The following is a 20,521-nucleotide window of genomic DNA, read 5'->3' as shown; positions in this document are numbered from 1 at the left end:
GAACAAGCTTCAACCTGTGTAGAAAAGCATGCTCATGGTGTTCTGTATTCCCAGTTTCCCACATGCCTCTCTTTGAAGCTATTGAGCTTGCAGTTGAGCTCTGCAGCAAAGTGCACTATGTCATATGCAATGCTAGTTTTTGCAGCTGCTCTAACATATGAAAGATTGTCCCAATCATTTTTTAAGGAAAAAAAACAAACAGTTTAAAAAATATATTGTGATTTTAATAAACTGAATTGAACCCAAATTCACTATACAACATTACATAAATCAGAACAAGTCTACAAGCTAGAGCTAGCATACAAGGACTAAACAAAACCTATATACAGAAGGATAGCATGACAAAAAGAATGGAATGTTTGAAATCTTTGCGCATTGAGAACCCACTGGAGTCATTATCTCTCTTCAATGACCTGCAGAGTACACAGCTGTCAAGCCTGCTTGCTATTTCACTAGTACGACAAATGGCTTTTTCAAGTCCAAGTTATCATTAAAAATGGGGGGAAAATCAAAATGAGCAGTATGTGCCAGGTTTTATGGTGAAAGAAGAGAAATAAACCCAGCATATTTACATCTCCATGCATTGAAGCCAAGCAAGATTCTAACTGCAACTTGATTTTTTTCATGATCATGCAGAAAGTCTGACATCATTCATAGTTTTACCAAAAAATAAAGGGAAAAAAGGAGCTAAAAAACTTCAGCTGGTAAGAGCTTTTTCCAGATTCTCTCGCCACCCCTATCTTCTTGGCAGCCAATGGAGGTCAATGCTTGGTTTGTAGAAGCTGATGATTGAGGACTAGATACACCAATCTAATACACACATCTTCAGATCTTCATTTATATCACTGAGTCCTTTAAGCCACCCCAAACTTTTCTTGCAGAACATTATAACATCGCAATTCTATGACTACAAAATAATATCTTGAATTTATAATATACTAGCTGGCTATGACCTGATTACGTTTGTTCCAGGCATCTTGTATGAAAAGCCTATTGACAAACACAACAAGCACCCTCCTCAAACTTCTGCTTCTCCATGTTCATTTAGCCAACTACAAATAGTGATGGAAACTACGACCATTCTAGATTACCTGAGCATGTCTCCCGTACACAGTTGTGGTCCACTTAATGTTGGTGAGATGCTGAAAGCATTGCCATCACCATAAAACTTAGGGTGTCCAAGAGGCATTGGTCGATCTGGAATTCCAGGAACTTCAATATCACCTTCTAACATTTTCAGTGCATCCAAAATGGTAGGCCGTAAAGCTACCATTACATGAGCACACAAGATGCCAACCTGCAGAAATCTCTCCATTATAGCCTTTGGATTTGAACTAACAGAATCCCCATTATTGATCAAGGAACGATCCAAAGCCTCCTCTATTTTTCCTGCCTTCACCAATGACCAAGCCCAATCTGTTACTAAAAATGCACGAGGTGAGCCTGATGACGACAAATCAAGAGCTTTTCTCCCGCACATTATCTCCAAAACAACCACACCAAAACTATAAACATCACTCTTCTCAGTCAGCTGCCCATAAAGAGCATATTCAGGGGCCAAGTATCCATGAGTTCCAGCCACTCTAGTAGTGAGGTGAGACTGACCTTCCTTACTCTGCTTCGCCAACCCAAAATCTGCCACTCTTGCTCTCATATCAGCATCAAGCAATATATTTGTGGCCTTAATATCTCTATGATATATTGCAGGCTTCACTCCATAGTGCAAATAAGCTAACCCCTTTGCCACATCCAAAATTATGTTCTTCCTCTGAGGCCAACTCAATGGTTTACTTTCCATTTTTGATGGGAACAAATGGTCATCAAGATTTCCATTTGGCATATAATCATAGACAAGATACCTTCCGCTCCCTCCCTCATCATAGTTTTCATCACCATTAATCATACAGCACCCTCTAAGTGGCACAAGATTCCTATGCTTCAGATTGCTAATAATCTCAACCTCATTGCAAAACTCTTCATCTCCTTGAAACTCTGATTCTATAATCCTCTTAACCGCAACCACCGTCCCATCAGGTAAAACCCCTTTGTAAACAAAACCGTACCCTCCTCTCCCTATAAAATTCTTCTGTGAGAAATTATCCGTGGCCTTCTCAAGATCATGAAGTTTGAACCAAATTGAACCTGTATTGGGCCTCAATTTTGGCCTAGACTCTTGCTCCTCTAAATCGTAAAAATTAGAATCAGAGCCACTGTTATTTTTCTTTGTAAATTTTTTTTCATACCAAAAGTACAAACCCAACAAACTAAACGTAACAAAAAGTGCAACCCCAGCTCCCGTCAAGCCAAAAACAAGGACTGAACGTCTTTCACTGGCTGAACTGGATTGTTTGTTCAAAGTTAATGCAAAAGCACATTCCACAGTCCCATCACTTTCAGGTCCAAACTTATTAGCAATTCCAGCAGCATAAAGAACAATAAAATTAAAACAATCAGTAGAATGATTTGAATTACCATCAAGAGAGACCAACTTAGTCTGAACTTCGTTACCAGCACGAAGACAAGTATCACAAGCAGTAAGATCACTGAGATCAGACCTGCACGCCTGGTCAAGTGCAGTAGATTCTCCTAGCTTGGCAACCCAATCTTGGGTTGTTTGTATGTGGGCGCAAAGATCAGGTGTAATCACAAACTGCATAGGCTCAAAACAAAGGGAAGCAAGGTTACCAGGAAGAGAGAGAGAGTTGAGCTTTGACTGGAAATCTTGGAGGCAAGAAACAGAAGTGGGCAAATTTGGTAGCTGAAAGAGAGAGGTTTCTTTAAGATGTTGGGCAAGTCCAATACCAAAGACTAATAGTAGAGATACGCAACAATTTTGTTTTGCAATTTCAGTTTTGGAAGTTGAGTTAGGGTGGAAGTTGCGGCACACGGATGAGTTCCATGGGATTCTTGTCACATAGTTGAGGTCCATTGGACATTTTGCAGATGAGTTAGTGGAAGCTGAAGGTGAGGCAGCTAAGGTAAAAGAAAGGGCAGAAAGGAAAATGAAACAGGCAAGCTCTAAACTAAGCTTCATCTTGCGTCTATGCATTTTTCTTTTTTCATTCAAGATCGATAGGTTTTCTTTTCTGAGCTTTGGTTGATGAGGAAAGGAAAGATATGGGTTATGAGTTAACGACAACAGGAAGTTGCAGAGATGGAGGAGGAAAGCACCAATTGGTCAAACCCACTCCATTCACTCTTCCTTGGCTGCTGCTGAGTTTTGTTTCATGCATTCTCTACTTTCATCCACGGCGCGTGTCAAAACATACCAGAAGAGGAAGGGGCTTTGATTAGAGCGTTGAATGCACGCAATTCAATACATGGTGAAAGGACAAAAGTTGCTGCTGACATAGGGCAAATGTCACTTTCTTTTTTCTCTCTCTCTCTCTCTCTTTCCCTCTAAACATTTGCTAAATGGGCTTTGATGCTGCCAGGAAAATCCGTTCTAAAACAACAAAGTCCCAGTCCCCAACTTAATCATTGTCTGCATTTGCAACTTTGTCTAGGATTTAACAACCTCAAAAATCTGATCTTCAAGCTCAAAATCAATTCTCAGTTGAAGTTTCATTGGGAAAATTAATTTCCCATCAAAAAGAGAAACGAAAGTCAACAATCTTGACTTTGAAGAGAAGTAAAATAAAAAATATCTTTGACACAACAAAGCCAGAAAAACCCAAATCCACCCTTGGAAGTGTCATTGAACAGATCATGGAATTTTCCCATTCATTTGTTACTTGTAATAATTGGATCTTTTTACTTGGTTTTTACTTCTGTACTTCCACAGGTGCAGCCCCTAAATTTCAAAGGTATCTCCTGACCCTCATCCATTGCTTGACTTTCGTGCCAGAAAATGACAGATACCGGCCACATACGTTTCGAGGGCTCACCAATATGAGATTTGACCACGTGTCAAAATTTGTTAATATAATTTATAAAAAAAAAAAAGAGAAAAAGGAGAACACGTATTTGCACATGAACAACTACTGTTTTGTCTTATCAAACTCACTTCCCTCTCAGTCGGCAAAGCTAGGTAGCAATAGGTCACATGAGAGGCCGGCATGGGGTTACTTAATTTGGTTTTCCTCTGGTTTTTTAATTTTAATCTTTTTAGAATATGATATATATATATATATATAAATTATATTGACTTTTGCACAATTATTCTACACTTTAAAAATGAGTATTAATTAAATCATCTAATAACAAAACTACAATCACTTTGATTTATCTCTTGATTGTTTCCTTGAGAATTTGTCGGTAGCTTTTGTACCAAAGCACAAGACTTTTCAAACCATCTTTGTATCATTTTATAAAAAAACCTCTAAAATTGGAAATTATATACTTAATGATAAAGATATCAACGGGGTAAAATATTTCTTATTTTTAAAATTTTTTAATCCAAACCTTGTTATGCAATAGAGAGTTTGAATCTTATAAATACTCGATTAAATTCTTAAATTATTATCCGAATTTGTAATCTAACTATCCTAGATATTATCGATTAAATACCCGATTAAATTAAATTCAAAATTATTGTTTATGTATATTATTAATGAAAATTAAATTAATAAATGAAAGTTAGTACATAAAAAATTAAATTAAAGTTTAAAATCATGTTTAGAACAATTAATGAATTTTAGTAAGTATTATATTAATTATAAGGAATTTATAAACAAAAAATAATATATAAAAAATTAAAATTTAATATTAAAATCAATATTTATAATTGGATTCGTGTAGTGGATACTCTAAAAACACTACTCAAACCCATGACAGATAGTAAAACTATTATTCGAATTCGATTATAAAATATCATAATTTTACTTAATCAGGTTCGATAATGTAAAATACTCGATTATAAGGTACCTATTAATATCCCTACTCAATGAACAATATTTCCCAACATAATCTATAAAATACCTTGATAATGTAATATGATTAGCTAGGAAGACTAACCGTTTCAATGCACTTTCAAGAGGAATAATTAATCCTAAAATATTATATCATATAGTTTTGGTTTGAACCACTCCCCAAACGAAGAATTTTTCAATCCACCAAAAATTAATTGTTTACATGGAGCAAAACTTCTTAAACTATTCCAACATATCAAACAAGTCAACATAGTTGCTCTCAAAAAAAAAACCGACATACTTTTAAAGATTCCGTAACTAAACACGCCTTGTTAAATTATTTAAGGTTATTTTGCTTTTGTATTACTATGAGGTGAAAACTAACAAAAAGAAACCATTTGGGGAAGTTAATCAGTACTAATTAATCAAGCCTTTGATCTTACAAAGAGTAGATACATATATACATAGAGGTAATTATTTTCAATGTTTAATCACACTTAATTAGATTAGAGTAGCGTAAAGTATTTGAGGAAATTAATCATGCATATGAGTAAATTAAGTTATAACAACCTTTTGATCAAAGATCATCCCAGACAAATTTTCCCCCAAATTAACTGGATGTTAATGTAGATTAAGATAAGGCTTAAGGATATATGATGGGATGGACAGGCTTAAACACTACTAAATATAGGTGTAACAGTGTTAAGAAGCCCTTGTCAGCTCTAACGACTGATCTGTTCCCATCTCTAGTTAAACAAACAGATTCTGGCTAATAAAAGCTCCTAACAAATTGCTTCGGGTTTGGCCTCTCACCCACATTCTCCTCTCCCTCTCTCTTTTATCCCTTTTCTCAACCAGTTCCCAATCTCTCCTCCATTAATTCACTGCAACATTCCTTTCCTCCATCTAGTTTCTCTCATGGGAGATCATTCTCATCATCATACACGTTCGCTGTCCACAGATCTTTACGGCATTCTTGGCATCTCATCAAAGGGTTCATCGATTAAAGATATGTGCAAGGCATATAAATCTCTTGTCCACAAATGGTATCCTGATCATAGAAGTCCTTCGAGCAAAAGTGAAGAGGAAGGCAATTTTAAAGATATTGACGAGGCTTACAAGGTAAGTGCATGCATGCATGTATTCCATGCAAATTCAATGGCAAAAGCTTATCGCCAAGCATTTGCATTATCCTTTTATTAAATTTTTATATTTATATTTCCCCCTTTTTTGTTTCCTTTATAATGTCTTGCATGGAAGGAATCGGGAAGATCTACATATGCTAGTATATGTTTTCATTTATTTAGTTTATATGTTGAGAAGGTTTGCTTTGATACCAATTTCAGACCATCAATAGCAACAAGCAAGAACAGGGATTCGGAAGTAGCGATAGACCCTCAACAAGAGAGAAACTTAACAACCTAAGCGTGGATGATAGCTTCTTCTCACGCCGCTCTTCTTTTCTTTCAAAGAGTACGAGTAGAAGGAGCACCACGCCTTCACCTAGACCAACCTACCTGTCCAAGAGTTCAAGCCGGAGGGGCAGCCCTTCCAAGACTTTGAATTTCGCTCTATCGAGAACCTTTAGTCGAAGGAGCAGAGCAGATGCTGAGACATCCCCCAATGTGTCAGGAAGCGTCGGTGGGCATTCACCTTCCCCTCTTTCGAGAAGCATGAGTAGAAAGTGCACATCAGAAACTGAAATGCGAAACATTTCAAGAAGTACAAGCAGGAGGAGTACCACTCCTATTATATTCTCTCAATCCGTTGCTCGGAGGAAACCTCCCCCAGTAGAAAAAATGCTTGAGTGCACCCTGGAGGAGCTCTGCCATGGAGGGCTAAAAAAGATCAAGGTCATCAGAGATGTCATCTCGGATGAAGGGTATGTCACTCCCTTTGCATACACCATCTTTTTCCTGAGTTTCTACTACTAACTCTAATACAATATCAACGAGTAATTGTTCGATGAAATCTTAAAAATAGATTTAAATTTAGTCTTTAACATTATACTTGATGCATATGTTGGCAGAATAATTGTCCAAGAAGAGGAGACACTAACAATAAACTTGAAGCCAGGATGGAGAAAAGGAACAAAAGTTACATTCGAGGGAAAAGGCAATGAGAAACCAGGCTATCTCCCAGCAGATATCATATTCTTGATACAAGAGAAGAGTCATCCTTTGTTTACGAGGCAAGGCGACGATTTAGAGATTGCCGTCGAGATCCCTTTGGTAAAGGCTCTCACAGGTTGCTCCCTTTCAGTTCCTCTGTTAGGAGGGGAAACCATGAGCATACATTTTAACGATATCATATATCCAGGATACGAAAAGGTCATTCAGGGCCAAGGCATGCCCAATGCCAAAGAAGGAAAGCGAGGTGACTTAAGAATCACATTTCTTGTCAACTTCCCCTCAGAATTGTCCCATCAACAACGCTCTGAAGCATGTAGTATATTGGAAGACTGTTCCTGATTGATCATTAGATAATCCCCTGCTTATGCATTGTAACCTTTTACAGGATGCAAGTTATTTTTCTCTTAACTACGACACTTTTCATGTGACTAGTACAAGGTAACACTTTTTGCCTCACATTCTATGGAAGTGAAATACGCAAACACAAGTAAAACCTTGAGAAGAAAGGAGAATGGCACACTCTAGTTCCTGAAGTGATACCATATATTGAATTTCTTCACGACAATTTTTGAAAGAACAAAAAGGAATACTAGTATCTTACTGATCCAGGAATGTAAAATAGAATAACAGCTGTTATTAACCCATTTTACACAAGAAAATGATACAGAAACCCAACCATAATGAACATACAGTTTCTGCTCACTATCATTATTTCTATCTCTCATTTTCAAATTTTGGACCATTTTGCAACTCTATTACAAAATCAAATCCAAGAAGATAGCTTTATGTGTCAACCGTGGTACATTATTGTCAAAGATTTTTCCTGGCCCACTTCTCTTAATCAATTCCCCAATACAAAGCTAGTATTCAGAAACTTTTAACATACTGCTTTGGAGTTATTGCACAATATGCCTTCAAAAGGGCTAAGCCTATTTTAACATGTCAAGATTCTCCATTCTTTTTACAGTTTCCTAGGTGAATATGAGAAGTGTTCATCTGTAACATACTGGCTTTTGTAACATATATTTATGCAAGTTCATGTGCGGTACATATAATTTGAACATTAGCTATACAAACATCTAACACTAAAATCTACCTTCTCCGTCCCTTTAAAAACTGCCCCCACTATTGGGCATTCTGCGTTGCACGATTTTCATGCCTAGGGGAGTCGGTATAAACCTGCCCTTGTTCTCTCACATCTCTAAACATCGAAAGAAATGAATTGAGACCTTCAGATGACGCACCTCCCAATATCCATAACAACAGCGAACTGAACGAACTCATTGTCCCAGGATTAGGACCGGCTTCAGCTTGTGGTAGCTCAGGTTGTCCTGGAATCTGCATAGGGTTGCCACTCTGGTCCATGTTGTCATTACCTAAGTGTCCTTGAGCCCCAGCAGCTTCTCTGGCTCCATATGCTGGCACTGCTTGGTCAGATCCAGGTCTCAACCCTGGCCCAGAGGTCGAATCTGTATTAACTAGGCCTGGATTCCTGGTGTTCAATCTTGTAATGTGTAGAGTAGATGCAAGTATAGTCGAAGATGTGATGTGGAAGTCAGGATGTTGCTGAAGCTGAGACCGCCGATTTTGCAAAAACCTTTGAAGTGCAGGTACCTACGAGTAGTATAACATATTGATAAGTGCTACAAATGTAAAATTTCAAAAATAATAAAAATGGGAAATTAATACTTTTCCCAAATTGACTAGTAGTGCAACATTAACATACTTATCTAACATAATCTAATATAATGATACTAGTACATGGAAGGCCAAAGCCTCTAACCAGAAAGGAAACTATCCAATGTGGACAGTCTCATTTTCTGACGAGTGGATAGTCTTAAATACTGAAAGTTGTCATGTCATTATTTTTCAAACTTAGAATTGTAGAGCCAATTAATTTCCAATACGTTTTTCCATATTTGTTCAAACTCATTAAACTCTGAAGTAAAAGGGAAAATTCCTATGAATATTCAAAATTTTGATGCATAGACTTTCCGAATTAGTAAAAATACATACTGAATCATTAGAGGCATATACAAGTTGTCCCACCAATCTGCATCATCTCCCTAATCCTGCCTGACATGGCATTACCACATCATCAAAAAATACATTGTTTTATTTCCTCGCTTTCTCTCCTTCTTTCTTCTTTCATTTTCTGCTTCATTCTCTCTCTTCTTCACTCTATAACTTCATTTTCTCCACACTCACCTCACCACTGCTGATATCTTCACTGCCACTAATGTCTCCCTTTCACACCGTACCCTCTACTATATTTATTCTTCTTCTCTTCCTGATTTACCCTGCCATGCTCTAACTCTCTCTTTTTTGAACTTGCATTTATCTCAAAGCTCACATAACCATTTCATTCATGCGCAGAATAGACAACTTATAGAGACTGCCTTTATTGTTCTGTGATTTGTTGACATTGTTTTTATTTTTGTTCAATTGTTTTGACTTGGGATATTTGGGTATGGATTATTTGTGGGTGAAATAGGTTATTGATAGGTGTCTAGAGCTTTGTGCAGTTGTTGGTCAGGCTATTTTCCTAAGGTAGAGTATGCTAGAGGCTAGACACTCTTATTTCCTTTCATGAACTCTTGTTAGTGTTTAGTTTGATTTTTGGATTTTATTCTTGGGTTTGAGTTTCAAAGTAATTTTATGCAAATAAGATTAAATCCTAGATTTGATATAAGAAGCAAGGCAAAAACAAGGAGGCAAGGAGTGGATGACCGGTAAGAATGGAATGTTGGCTGAATTTGGTAAGCATATTAAGGATAGAGAATATGCCGAGTATTTGACACAAACAAAAAGATGACTCACTGTCGGGCGAAGACAAAGAAGTGTGTTACAATGTTTCGATGACATGACATTTCCGTATCAGGTGCAATAATGGAGGTGATATTTGGGTATGGATTATTTGCGGGTGAAATAGGCAATTGATGGGTGTCCAGAGCTTTGAGCATTTCTTGGTCAGGCTATTTTAGTAAGGTAGAGTATGCCAGAGGCTAGACGCTCTTATTTCCTTTTATGAACTCTGTTAGTGTTTAGTTTGATTTTTTGGATTTTATTCTTGGGTTTGAGTTTCAAAGTAATTTTATGCGAATAAGATTAAATACTAGATTTGATATTAGAAGCAAGGCACAAAAGAGGAGGCTAGGAGTGGATGACCAGTAAGAAGGGAAAGTTGGTTGAATTTGGTAAGCATATTAAGAATAGAGAATATCTCGAGTATTTGACATAAACAAAAAGAGGACTCACCGTCGGCGAAGACAAAAAAGTGTGTTACTATGTTTCGATGACACGACTTTTCCACATCAGGTGCAATGATGGAGGTGATATTTGGGTATGGATAATTTGCAGGTGAAATAGGTGATTTATAGGTGTCTAGAGCTTTGAGCATTTGTTGGTCAGGCTATTCCTAAGTTAGAGTATGCTAGAGGCTAGACACTCTTATTTCCTTTCATGAACTCTTGTAAGTGTTTAGTTTGACTTTTGGATTTTATTCTTGAGTTTGAGTTTCAAAGTAAGTTTATGCAAATAAGATTAAATTCTAGATTTAATATTAGAAGCAAGGTTGTAACAAAAGAGGCTAGGAGTGGATGACCAATAAGAAGGGAAAGTTGGCTGAATTTGGTAAGCATATTAAGGATAGAGAATATCTCGAGTATTTGACACAAACAAAAAGAGGACTCACTGTCGGGTGAAGACAAAAACGTGTGTTACAATGTTTTGATGACATGACATTTCCACATCAGGTGCAATGATGGAGGTGATATTTGGGTATGGATTATTCGCGGGTGAAATAGGTGACTGATAGGTGTCTAGAGCTTGAGCATTTGTTGGTCAGGCTATTTTCCTAAGGTAGAGTATGCTAGAGGCTAAACACTCTTATTTCCTTTCACAAACTCTTTGTTAGTGTTTAGTTTTATTTTTGGATTTTATTCTTGGGCTTGAGTTTCAGGTAATTTTATGCGAATAAGATTAAATTCTAGATTTGATATTAGAAGCAAGGCAAAAAAAAGGAGGCTAGGAGTGGATGACCAGTAAGAAGGGAAAGTTGGCTGAATTTGGTAAGCATATTAAGGATAGAGAATATCTCGAGTATTTGACACAAACAAAAAGAGGACTCATTGTTGAGCAAAGACCAAAAAGTGTGCTACAGTGTTTTGATGACATCACATTTCCACATCAGGTGCAATGATGGAGGTGATATTTGGTTATGGATTATTTGCGGGTGAAATAGGTGATTGATAGGTGTCTCGAGCTTCGAGCATTTCTTGGTCAGGCTGTTTCCCTAACGTAGAGTATGCTAGAGGCTAGACACTCTTATTTCCTTTCATGAACTCTTGTAAGTGTTTAGTTTGATTTTTGGATTTTATTCTTAGGTTTGAGTTTCAAAGTAATTTTATGCGAATAAGATTAAATTCTAGATTTGATATTAGAAGCAAGACAAAAAAAAGGAGGCTAGGAGTGGATGACCAGTGAGAAGGGAAAGTTGGCTGAATTTGGTAAAGCATATTAAGTATAGAGAATATGTCGAGTATTTGACACAAACAAAAGGAGGACTCACTGTTGGGTAAAGACAAAAAAGTGTGTTACAATGTTTTGATGTCATGAAATTTCCACATAAGGTGCAATGATGGAGGTGATATAAATTGGGGTGCATCTAGCATCACTCATATTACATAACCCTTCTCTTTGCCCTGCTCATATGTTTTCCCTAATAAATTGCTTCTAATTAAATTTCTAGTCGCCTCTTGACACTATATTTTCATTATTCATCCCCTAATTAATATATTGCTATTAGTGGAAATGCTATAATCACTCCTAATGCGAAGATTGGTCTTTGTGGTTGTTCCCTTTTAAGCAAAGCTTAGCATTTCCACCTTATTGTAATTTTCCCAAATATATAATAATATTACACGCATTGTTTAAATATGAGATTTAAGGTTCTATACTTTTTGAAGAATTATTTTATAGGTGATTAAGGATTTGACCTTCTTATTTGTGTTTTACTTTGTCTACCTTTTCTTCTACTGTTATTAATTACATTTATTACCACATATAAGTAAGATATAAGCATTTCTTTCAAAGAAAAATGAAAGTGAACTTCAATTTTATTTTTTTGGAATAGAACTTCAATTTTATTTTAAAACAAAGAGTTCAAGGGTTATTAAATTATGAGTACTTTAAATTTATTTTAAAACAAATAGTTCAAGGGTAATTAAATTATGAGTCCACAAGAAAATGACAAAAGAAGTAATCAAAAGGAATTTAATTATTGAAATTTATTTTAGAAACCCATGCGAATGATGGGTTAAAAGCTAAGGCTGTTGAATATTAGTAGCATTAATAAACTAGTTATCCAAATCATAATACACAAAAGCGAACTGCCAGCCTGTTCAATTACCTCAAAACGATTCCAGAAGTACAGAATAAGGTGTTGCATAAACGCGGCAGCAGTAGAGAGAGCCAAATATGAAAAACCTGGAGAAATTCAAAAAACGGACTTAGGATAAAAGAAATATATTCTAGCAAAGCAAATCATATTGTGAACAATACAGGATCATACCATACGCATAGGAGAAGAAATATATGTGAAAAACCAGAAAGTAGAGCAAAAAGAAGCGGGGAAAGAACTTCATTGATATTGGTGTCCTAACACTGCAATTTATTGACAAAAACAGTCATATTAATTAGATTTTGCGTTAGAAAATAAAAAGTAAAATTGTTTGATGCATAGGTATATATTGTACATATTAACCCAAACCCAATTAAAAGCAAAAGAAACCACAGTGATTATCTCATTAAGATGAGATGATTTCGAACGTATAGTAGAGAAATTGAGCTTGTCATGTTGCTCAAATATATGCTTGCTCATAAATACCATCTGCCTAAGAAAACACACATATCCCAACTGTTACAAATTGAGAGAGTGAGAGAAACCTGATCAGTATAAATAGTTCACACAACCAAACAAGAATTAGAACCATGAAAGCCAATAGCTGATCATCATAGAACTCAAATAGAAAAAACAGGATGCCTATCATAATCTGCAAGAAAACAATAATATTCTGTAAGGCTAGTGACAAACATTAAGAAGTTCAAAAGGAAAGCCAAGAAATAATTTAAAATCAGAGAAAGGCTTTGAAGAGAACTTATTTCAAGATAAGTTGAGATAAGATTTATGCCTACCGGTACAAATACAAGCGATTCAATTACATGCACAAATATCAACTGAAATGTTGGAAGCCTGTGTCGAGCAGCGTGTTGAAGCTGCACTGCAATAATTTGAGAAAAGGAGATCCAATCATATTTAAAGAAATGATTGAGGGAATAATGAGGAATTATGACAACATGAAAGTGCTGCCACCCCACTCTAACCAGGGTATTCATCCATTAATATAATCCAATAAAATGACTCCTTTGCTGAACTATACATAAAAAAGTCAGACTTTCTAGAGAACCTAACCAAAAGTGAAAGTCCATCTTAAAGGATTTCAAAAGTGTTAAGGGTGACAAATTAGAATCTATTTTTTAATCATGAATTTCTTCAACAAAACATGGAAAAGCCAAAATCCTATGGGTGCACAAACTTTGCATTGCTTGCACCATGATAGATGTCCTGTCAAGAAAATGGAATTTAACAAACCTGTGAATTTCAGCATGCGAGTCTGAGTTTCCCTCAATGTAAATGATACTGACATGGTGGTTGTGAAAAAAACGAACAAAGACATCATGAGCACCCCACACTTGGTGACAAGATAGTCTGCATTGAAACCAGATAAAAGATGCATAACTCACCCAAGCAGAATTTACATCCACTTATGACAAAACGAAATTAAATAATTGACATGTGACAATCATATATTAGCATTTTAGCCATTTTATAAGGATTGAGTGTCATTTTTCTTTCTTATTCTTGTTTCTATCTTTGTTTTTGTGTTTTTTACGGTTTTCATCTTCAAATGGAAATGGGCAATGACTTGAAACTACACATGTTGGAGAAGGGATAAAGCCACATTTTAGTGAAATTGCTTATGCACAAGTCAGACTACCTATTCCAAGGACACCACGAAACATAAGAACAAGATAATTACCTACTTACTAAAATAAATAGGGCCAAATTATATGCACAAGTGACATTGTAGCATTAGATGGCCAAGTTCGTGTTATATAAGGGTGCTTAACGCATGAAAAGAAGTTAAATCTACAAACCTTCTAATCTTGCAGTACCATCTGGCAATTCTTGTGCATAACTAAGATTATAGAACTCCTTTGTCTGAAAATTATAAAGATAACCTGCAATGAAGTTCCAAAACATGCTTAAAGATTCTAGAGCCACAAAACAGCTCAGAACTCACCATGCCAAAGAAGCAACCAACACGTTTCAATATAACCCAATTAATGCATAAGCCCTACCATCATAATGCATATTCTAAATTTAGCATTTGTAATAGGCTATGCACAAGATACCCTAAAATCAGCTACACTTCCATTTAAGTGGGTGACAGAAAACATTTATGCACAACAAAAACCACTGTTAAAGTTAGAAGGGTGTGCAGAGAGCCTGCTATTATCAAAAGTTGACCACTGACAGCATTGATATGAAGTACACAATGTTGGAGAGATGTTCGTTATATTAGTGAATATATAAAGAAAATTGCCACTCAAAGATGTCATCCGTATAGAAATTAAACCAGAGCAGGAGATAGTACTTAGGATTTCATCCACAAAAATTTGAATTAAACCACTGTGTGTGGTGTAAAATAAGATAAAACTGGGAAGAATTACAACTTGCTATGTTAAGTGAATAATAAAATGAAAACCAAGTATGAAAAGATAAAACAATCTTAAAATGAAAATTGGCAGAAACATACAAGGAACTGAATCAACTATTTGTGATACACCTCATGCAAACACATGTCTTTGCATGTTGTAGAACTCAAAAGCCACAAAAGAAAGTATGATGCTGCATCCATGTAACAAAGTATTACCTTGACCAGGCCGATGTAATAAACTATTCATCAAAATAGTGTCATACCCAACAAATCTATTTATGAGAAGTTGCTGCCACCTGCAAAAAAGATAGCATTCATTAACGTATGTCTTCCTTATTTCGTTTAGACACAGCATTTAAGTTGAGAACAAGCTAAAAAAACAAAGGAGATGATATCACCAAATGGGAGATATAAAATTGCTCCTAAAGAAAGATGAAAATGGCAGTGGAAAATAGTAAAGTTCAGCACATCTAACCTGTTCCCAAAACAGGGATGTCGAGCTGATATGCTTATATTAATAGTAAGTATGTTATGCTGAGACTTAGCCACTTCAGGCAGTAAGAAGTAACCCTGCAACAGCAGCAATTTGTTATATTAAAAACATAAGATACTAAGCTTCCAAAGATGGCTGATTTTTTTTCCACAACACATTAATATATCTTTGAATACAGTAAAGATTCACCAGTAGCAGAAAATTCAGACACAGAGAGAAAATACCTTTTCCATAGTATAGAGATAAGTCGGCTCAAATGCTTTACTTCTTTTCTCAAGCCACTGCACTGAAATGAATAGCACAAATTTTTATTAAAATTATAATAAGTCTTGCACACCCAAAAATGGTGCACATTCAGATATATATTAGCAGCTAGCAATCAGAAATGGTGCACATCAGCCCCATAGACAATCTCATCTTTGATATTGGGACAGAAGCAAACTTTTTCAAGTAAATTCCAACACAGAAGGCTCAGCATTGGTCTCATGCATCTCAAGAGTTGTAATCCCTAAGTAGAAAAAGAAGAGAAAAGAAGAAGAGACAGAAACAATTTAAGAAATGATAGAACCTTATTTTTTGGCAGCGATAAACCTATCATGGCAAAAAAATCTCCATCCTTTCTCCTTATATTGATTCTAGTGAAACATGGAACAACAAGAAATCCTAAAGCCTGTAGATTTTACAACCGCCCAAGAGTTCTTGAACTTTATTATTTTGAAATTTCTAGCTATAAATGCTATTGCTTTCCTTGGATAACCTAGCCAACAGATGACCGGAAATACCCCCTTACCCAAAAGATGTGAAAAAGCAATAAGTAAATTTTCTTAAGTTTAGGTAGCGGTCAGAACATATGACACATTAATAACAATCTCTTTGCTGTGTCTTGTCAATTATTTGATAAGCAAATAGTCAGCTAAAATCAGATTTAGTACCATATTTGATCTAGAATATGGCACCAGCCATTATGATGTAATTCATGCTCAATGAAACAAGGAAAAAACCATCTACAAGAAAGGAGAACCAAGATCTTTTCACATCAAGAAACCTAAGATTCATAATTATTTCTGAAAAAGCATAAGACAGATGAGTGGACAAAAGGATGTTCCTTACCCGCATATGAGTTAAGCCTGTCCAAGTGAAGTATGCGCAACCACTTAGGAACATCAAGATTTAAATGTAGACCTGTTATATTCTGCACTTAAGAAGTTCAAACTCAGCAAAGAGAAGTTTAAGCCAAGAAAAAGGAAAGACATGTTCGTTTCCTTATTAACTCACCCACAACTTCTGGAAACTTCCAAAGATCTGAATTGCATGTCTCCAAATGAAAGATAATCGTCTATACCACTTTTTGCCAAAGTGAAAGATAGCTGCTCTAAATGTTTGTTTCGCAGATAAAGAGAAACCACTACGTGTCTCCTCCTTCTCAATTTTAACAACCACATCATCAACAGTTGGCTTTGAGCTTTCAACGTTCGTAGAGCTTTCTGCTTGCTGCTCAATAAGTTCACCATCAGTCTTCCAGAACTTCAATGCCAATTTTCCCCTCCTGGCACCCGAACCAAACCAGTTCAACCAAAACTTGGCAGCCAAGAACATCAACCCATCATCATCAACATTTGCAACTTCTACATTTTCAGTTACAGTTTCCAAATCAGGATTATTTACAACAGCATGTTCAGACTCATTTCGTGACCACAAGCCTGCACTGGTTATCTGCAACAAAGGACAAATTTGAGGTCTTAGGTGCAATAGTTTGATATTAAACAGAACTCTGATTCTCTTGAAACTTTATGTATCATTAATATGTTACAAAAATAAAAGCTGATTGCATACCTTAATCTGAATAAGCTGGACTTCCTTTGACTCCACTCCAGAGAGCTCACTCGAACAGCCAGGCTTCATATGCAAAAAAGTATCACCATTCAGTTAAGTTTTCCTTATGCGTTAAGAAAAGCAACTCAAAGAAGAGGAAAAAGAATATAAGAAGATAACAAATCTCATGTTGGCCATCCCTCTTCCACTGACACCCTAGTTCAATTCCTTGGTAAATAACCATCCGTCTCATGATTATATTAGCAATCCAGCTCACGCTAGTGTCACAAACAATGAACCATCTCCAACTATTTCCATTATTCGGAGAACATATCACAATCATCGATTATGCAAGTAACATCAGTTGATCAAACGTTCAGCGGTAAAAAAAAAACAGTTTCTTCTAAACAAATATTAAATCAGTTACTCAAGTTTTAACTTAGATAATTATAGAAGCGCCGTCATGAATTGAAATTTTGAACGGTACTAAACTAGAATAAAACTAAAAAAAAAATTTAAACCTAGAACAGTTTCAAATACTACAAAAAACCCAGAAAAATTTTGCTCAAATTACATCATTTAAACTCTTATAATCCCGATGAAACAATATTCCAGAAAACCCAAAATCAGAAACGCCCCCAACAAGTTAACTAAATTCGAACGGAAAAAAGAAAAAGGTGAGAGTTGAAATACCTGTTGAACATAATTGGCATGCATAACAACAAGCATACAAAAGGAAGTAATGGCAATGACGAGATAGATATACTCCAAAGCAACTCTCACTCTCGGCGTTAATATCTGAGAAAACCTCTCTTGCACCCTGATAAAAGTTTGCTCTGGATCCATCTCTCTCTCCCTCTCTCTCTCCCACTATCTCTCAGTCAGGTAATCAACAACTTTCAGACGAAACAACCTTTCATCTCTTTCTTTCTCTCTCTATCTTTTTCTGTTCTGTTTTTCCCTTTTAAGCATTTCTTTTTTTTTTCTGGGTTTTTATCTTATTATAGCGATCGGATTTTGAAAATGTTATTTGTTTTATAATTCTGATTTTGACCGGCATCCGTCCTCTTTTCTCTTTTTCTTTGGAAACGACGACGCATGCATTTGGCTCGGGTTTGTTGTTAGGCGATGTTTGGCTAGATAGCGATTTGTGTCCTACTAAAGAGTACGGTTATCTCTACCTCGGTTAGTGACTATCTTATCCCGTATAAGAATAAATCCTTTTCTCTGTTTTTGGACATAAAGGATTGAAATTAGAATAGGTTTTCCTTTCTGGCCAATTAGCAAATATCTGACTACGACAATACTTTTGAAAGGAAATTTGTATCAAAATAGTGATCTTACTTGCCTTATAAATTATGTCTTATATGGAATTAATTTATTATCATAGATTTAATTTAAATGGAAACCACCAATTCATGATTCCAATTAAGTAAAAAATTCAGAACTATACTAATAAATTACTGTCATATTAGATGAAATAATTGGCCCAAAAACACATAAAACAAATTAGGATGATTAGTATCTTCCATGTAAAATTAACAAAGAACAATCATGACCTCAAAAGAAAAAAAAGAATGAATAGAATTTTTTTCAAAAAATAATAGATAAAGTAATTATTTTCAGTAAAAAATAAGTTAAATATCGATAAAAAGAAAAATCATTATTTGTTTTTTAAATAGAATATTTGTGCATTACATTTCATTGTTTGCTTTGGGGTATATTGGATTTCAATAATGAAAATTGAATATATATATATATATATATATTTAAAATTAAGAATGTTGTTTACTATGTAGAAGGGAAACCAAGTCTATTAGATATCTATTTTTTGTTGTGATGAAACTTGGGGAATTTGGTATAGTTGTGCAAATAATTGGGGTTTCAGTTGGGTCATTCCCTTGGATCCCTTTGTCAATTTTTTTGACTTAGAATGATGCTGCCAAAGTTGTTGAACATGAGGAAATATGGCGGATGGCCTTTAGTACAACTCCGTAGTCCATTTGGTTAGACCATAATGAAGGTATCTTTAAAGGTAAATTTTGGGACAGCTAACAAGTTTATGATTTGACCAGGTCAGTGGTTGCGTGGTGGGCAAATTCTAAGTGGCCAGAATTGAATATCTGCATGATGGATGTGGAAAGGTTTCCCAATGTTGTTGTAACTCCCTCTAGAGCCCGCCAACTTAAACTTGACATTGCATGACAAGCTCCCACCAATGGTGTGCTTAAATTTAATGTTGACCGGACTTCGAACAGAAGCTTAGGTGAAACGGGTATTGATGGAGTTCTAAGAGATAGTGATGGGCGTATTCACATTCTCTTTTTCTTCATCTGTGGGTACTATGGATGCTAATGCTGTTGAGCTTAAAGCTATTAGGAAAGCTTTTCAAATTTATGTTGCTTCAAAATGGGCTACCCACAAGCTTATTATTGAAAATGATTCCGAAAATGCAGTTAAATAGGGGCATAACCCACATACTGCACCGTGGAAACTTAAAACTGTTGTTGTTCAGATTGAGTTTTTTAAGTCTAAACTCAAGGAGTGGGACATTGTTAAAATACTAAGATCAGCAAATTATACTGCGGACTCTCTTGCTAAATCAGGAGTCCAGAGATCTGAGAAGTTTATTTGGGTCTTGAGTGATGAAGTTGATGATATGTAACCCAAGTCTTTGTTCTCTCTCCTCCCGGTTGCTCCTTTCTTGTGGTTTGGGAGCAAGTTTCTCCTTTGTTGCTGTTTGTGTTGACAATTGGACGGAGGCGTGCTTATGGCTTCGGTTGGTTTTTTGTTCTGGTAGTAATGCTCTTCTATGTTGGCAGGGTGATGTTTGGTTTTTTTGCAGGAGCCCATGGTTGCTGTTGCAGGTAGTCTCGTTGTGACAATAGGGGTTTTTATGAATGCAAGATGCTGCAACAATTCAAGCGCACAATGTACAGGAAAGTTTCAAAATCTTGCTTTTTGGGTTTATTGATTAATGCTGTGAAAAGAGTAGTGCATGCTGTATAGGGGTCTTGTTGTTTTGTATGGCTAAATCCTCTGAGTTTTTTTTAAAGGTATAATCAATCAGTTCATAACTGGAGTAACAGAGGCGTTGACCTCCAGGGAAGTACAAAACGTGTTTAGCAATTTCAATTTTATGCACACGAGACCCTGAGCGTACAACCCAAACTGCTTTTGTGGACAAGCACCAAACAGGACAAATCTCACCCAATATTCACACCACCTACATCTATTCCAGTACCGTCTCAAAAGATTAAGCAAAAATAGACCAGACAGAGACAAAAGGCACTCCCTACATAATATAGACAAACCTCCCTCCCAAGAGACGACTAGGTACACTTCCCTTGCAAAACAGAAACAAACGCACGATATGGACAAACCTGCCCTCCCAAGCGACGCCTAGTCACTCTTTCCGTCCAGAACAGAAACAATAGCAATAATAACATTTGA

The 20,521-nt window shown here is 36.0% G+C and overlaps 3 protein-coding genes across 3 annotated transcripts; 1 reads left to right on the top strand and 2 right to left on the bottom strand.

Annotated features, from left to right (window-relative positions):
- Nucleotides 1–202: 202 nt before the first annotated feature.
- Nucleotides 203–3,429, bottom strand: LOC18607814 (Protein kinase superfamily protein). Its single transcript, XM_088804042.1, is given in 3 exon segments — nucleotides 203–331; nucleotides 334–413; nucleotides 1,092–3,429. Coding segments are annotated over 3 exon segments (2,061 nt in total). The 5' UTR covers nucleotides 3,050–3,429; the 3' UTR covers nucleotides 203–308.
- A 2,180-nt stretch (nucleotides 3,430–5,609) lies between these two features.
- LOC18607813 (HSP40/DnaJ peptide-binding protein) lies at nucleotides 5,610–7,366 on the top strand. The gene is made up of 3 exons (XM_007042182.3): nucleotides 5,610–5,972; nucleotides 6,197–6,732; nucleotides 6,880–7,366. Exons 1-3 carry the CDS (start codon nucleotides 5,769–5,771, stop codon nucleotides 7,319–7,321), a joined length of 1,182 nt encoding a protein of 393 aa, XP_007042244.3. The 5' UTR covers nucleotides 5,610–5,768; the 3' UTR covers nucleotides 7,322–7,366.
- A 605-nt stretch (nucleotides 7,367–7,971) lies between these two features.
- Nucleotides 7,972–18,065, bottom strand: LOC18607812 (S3 self-incompatibility locus-linked pollen protein). Its single transcript, XM_007042180.3, has 14 exons — nucleotides 17,762–18,065; nucleotides 17,090–17,152; nucleotides 16,532–16,969; nucleotides 16,367–16,448; nucleotides 15,481–15,542; nucleotides 15,239–15,333; nucleotides 14,980–15,059; nucleotides 14,201–14,284; nucleotides 13,635–13,751; nucleotides 13,178–13,263; nucleotides 12,929–13,035; nucleotides 12,555–12,646; nucleotides 12,393–12,469; nucleotides 7,972–8,596 (listed from the first exon to the last, which is right to left on the bottom strand). The coding sequence occupies exons 1-14, from the start codon at nucleotides 17,912–17,914 to the stop codon at nucleotides 8,108–8,110; spliced, it is 2,025 nt and encodes a 674-aa protein (XP_007042242.3). The 5' UTR covers nucleotides 17,915–18,065; the 3' UTR covers nucleotides 7,972–8,107.
- Nucleotides 18,066–20,521: the final 2,456 nt, after the last annotated feature.

The sequence above is a fragment of the Theobroma cacao genome, chromosome 2 (genome assembly GCF_053813885.1).
Source record: "Theobroma cacao isolate CCN51 chromosome 2, ASM5381388v1, whole genome shotgun sequence".
In the NCBI taxonomy this organism is placed as follows: domain Eukaryota; kingdom Viridiplantae; phylum Streptophyta; class Magnoliopsida; order Malvales; family Malvaceae; genus Theobroma; species Theobroma cacao.
The sequence above is the reverse complement of the archived record's forward strand: the minus strand, read 5'-3'. Positions and strand labels throughout refer to the sequence as shown.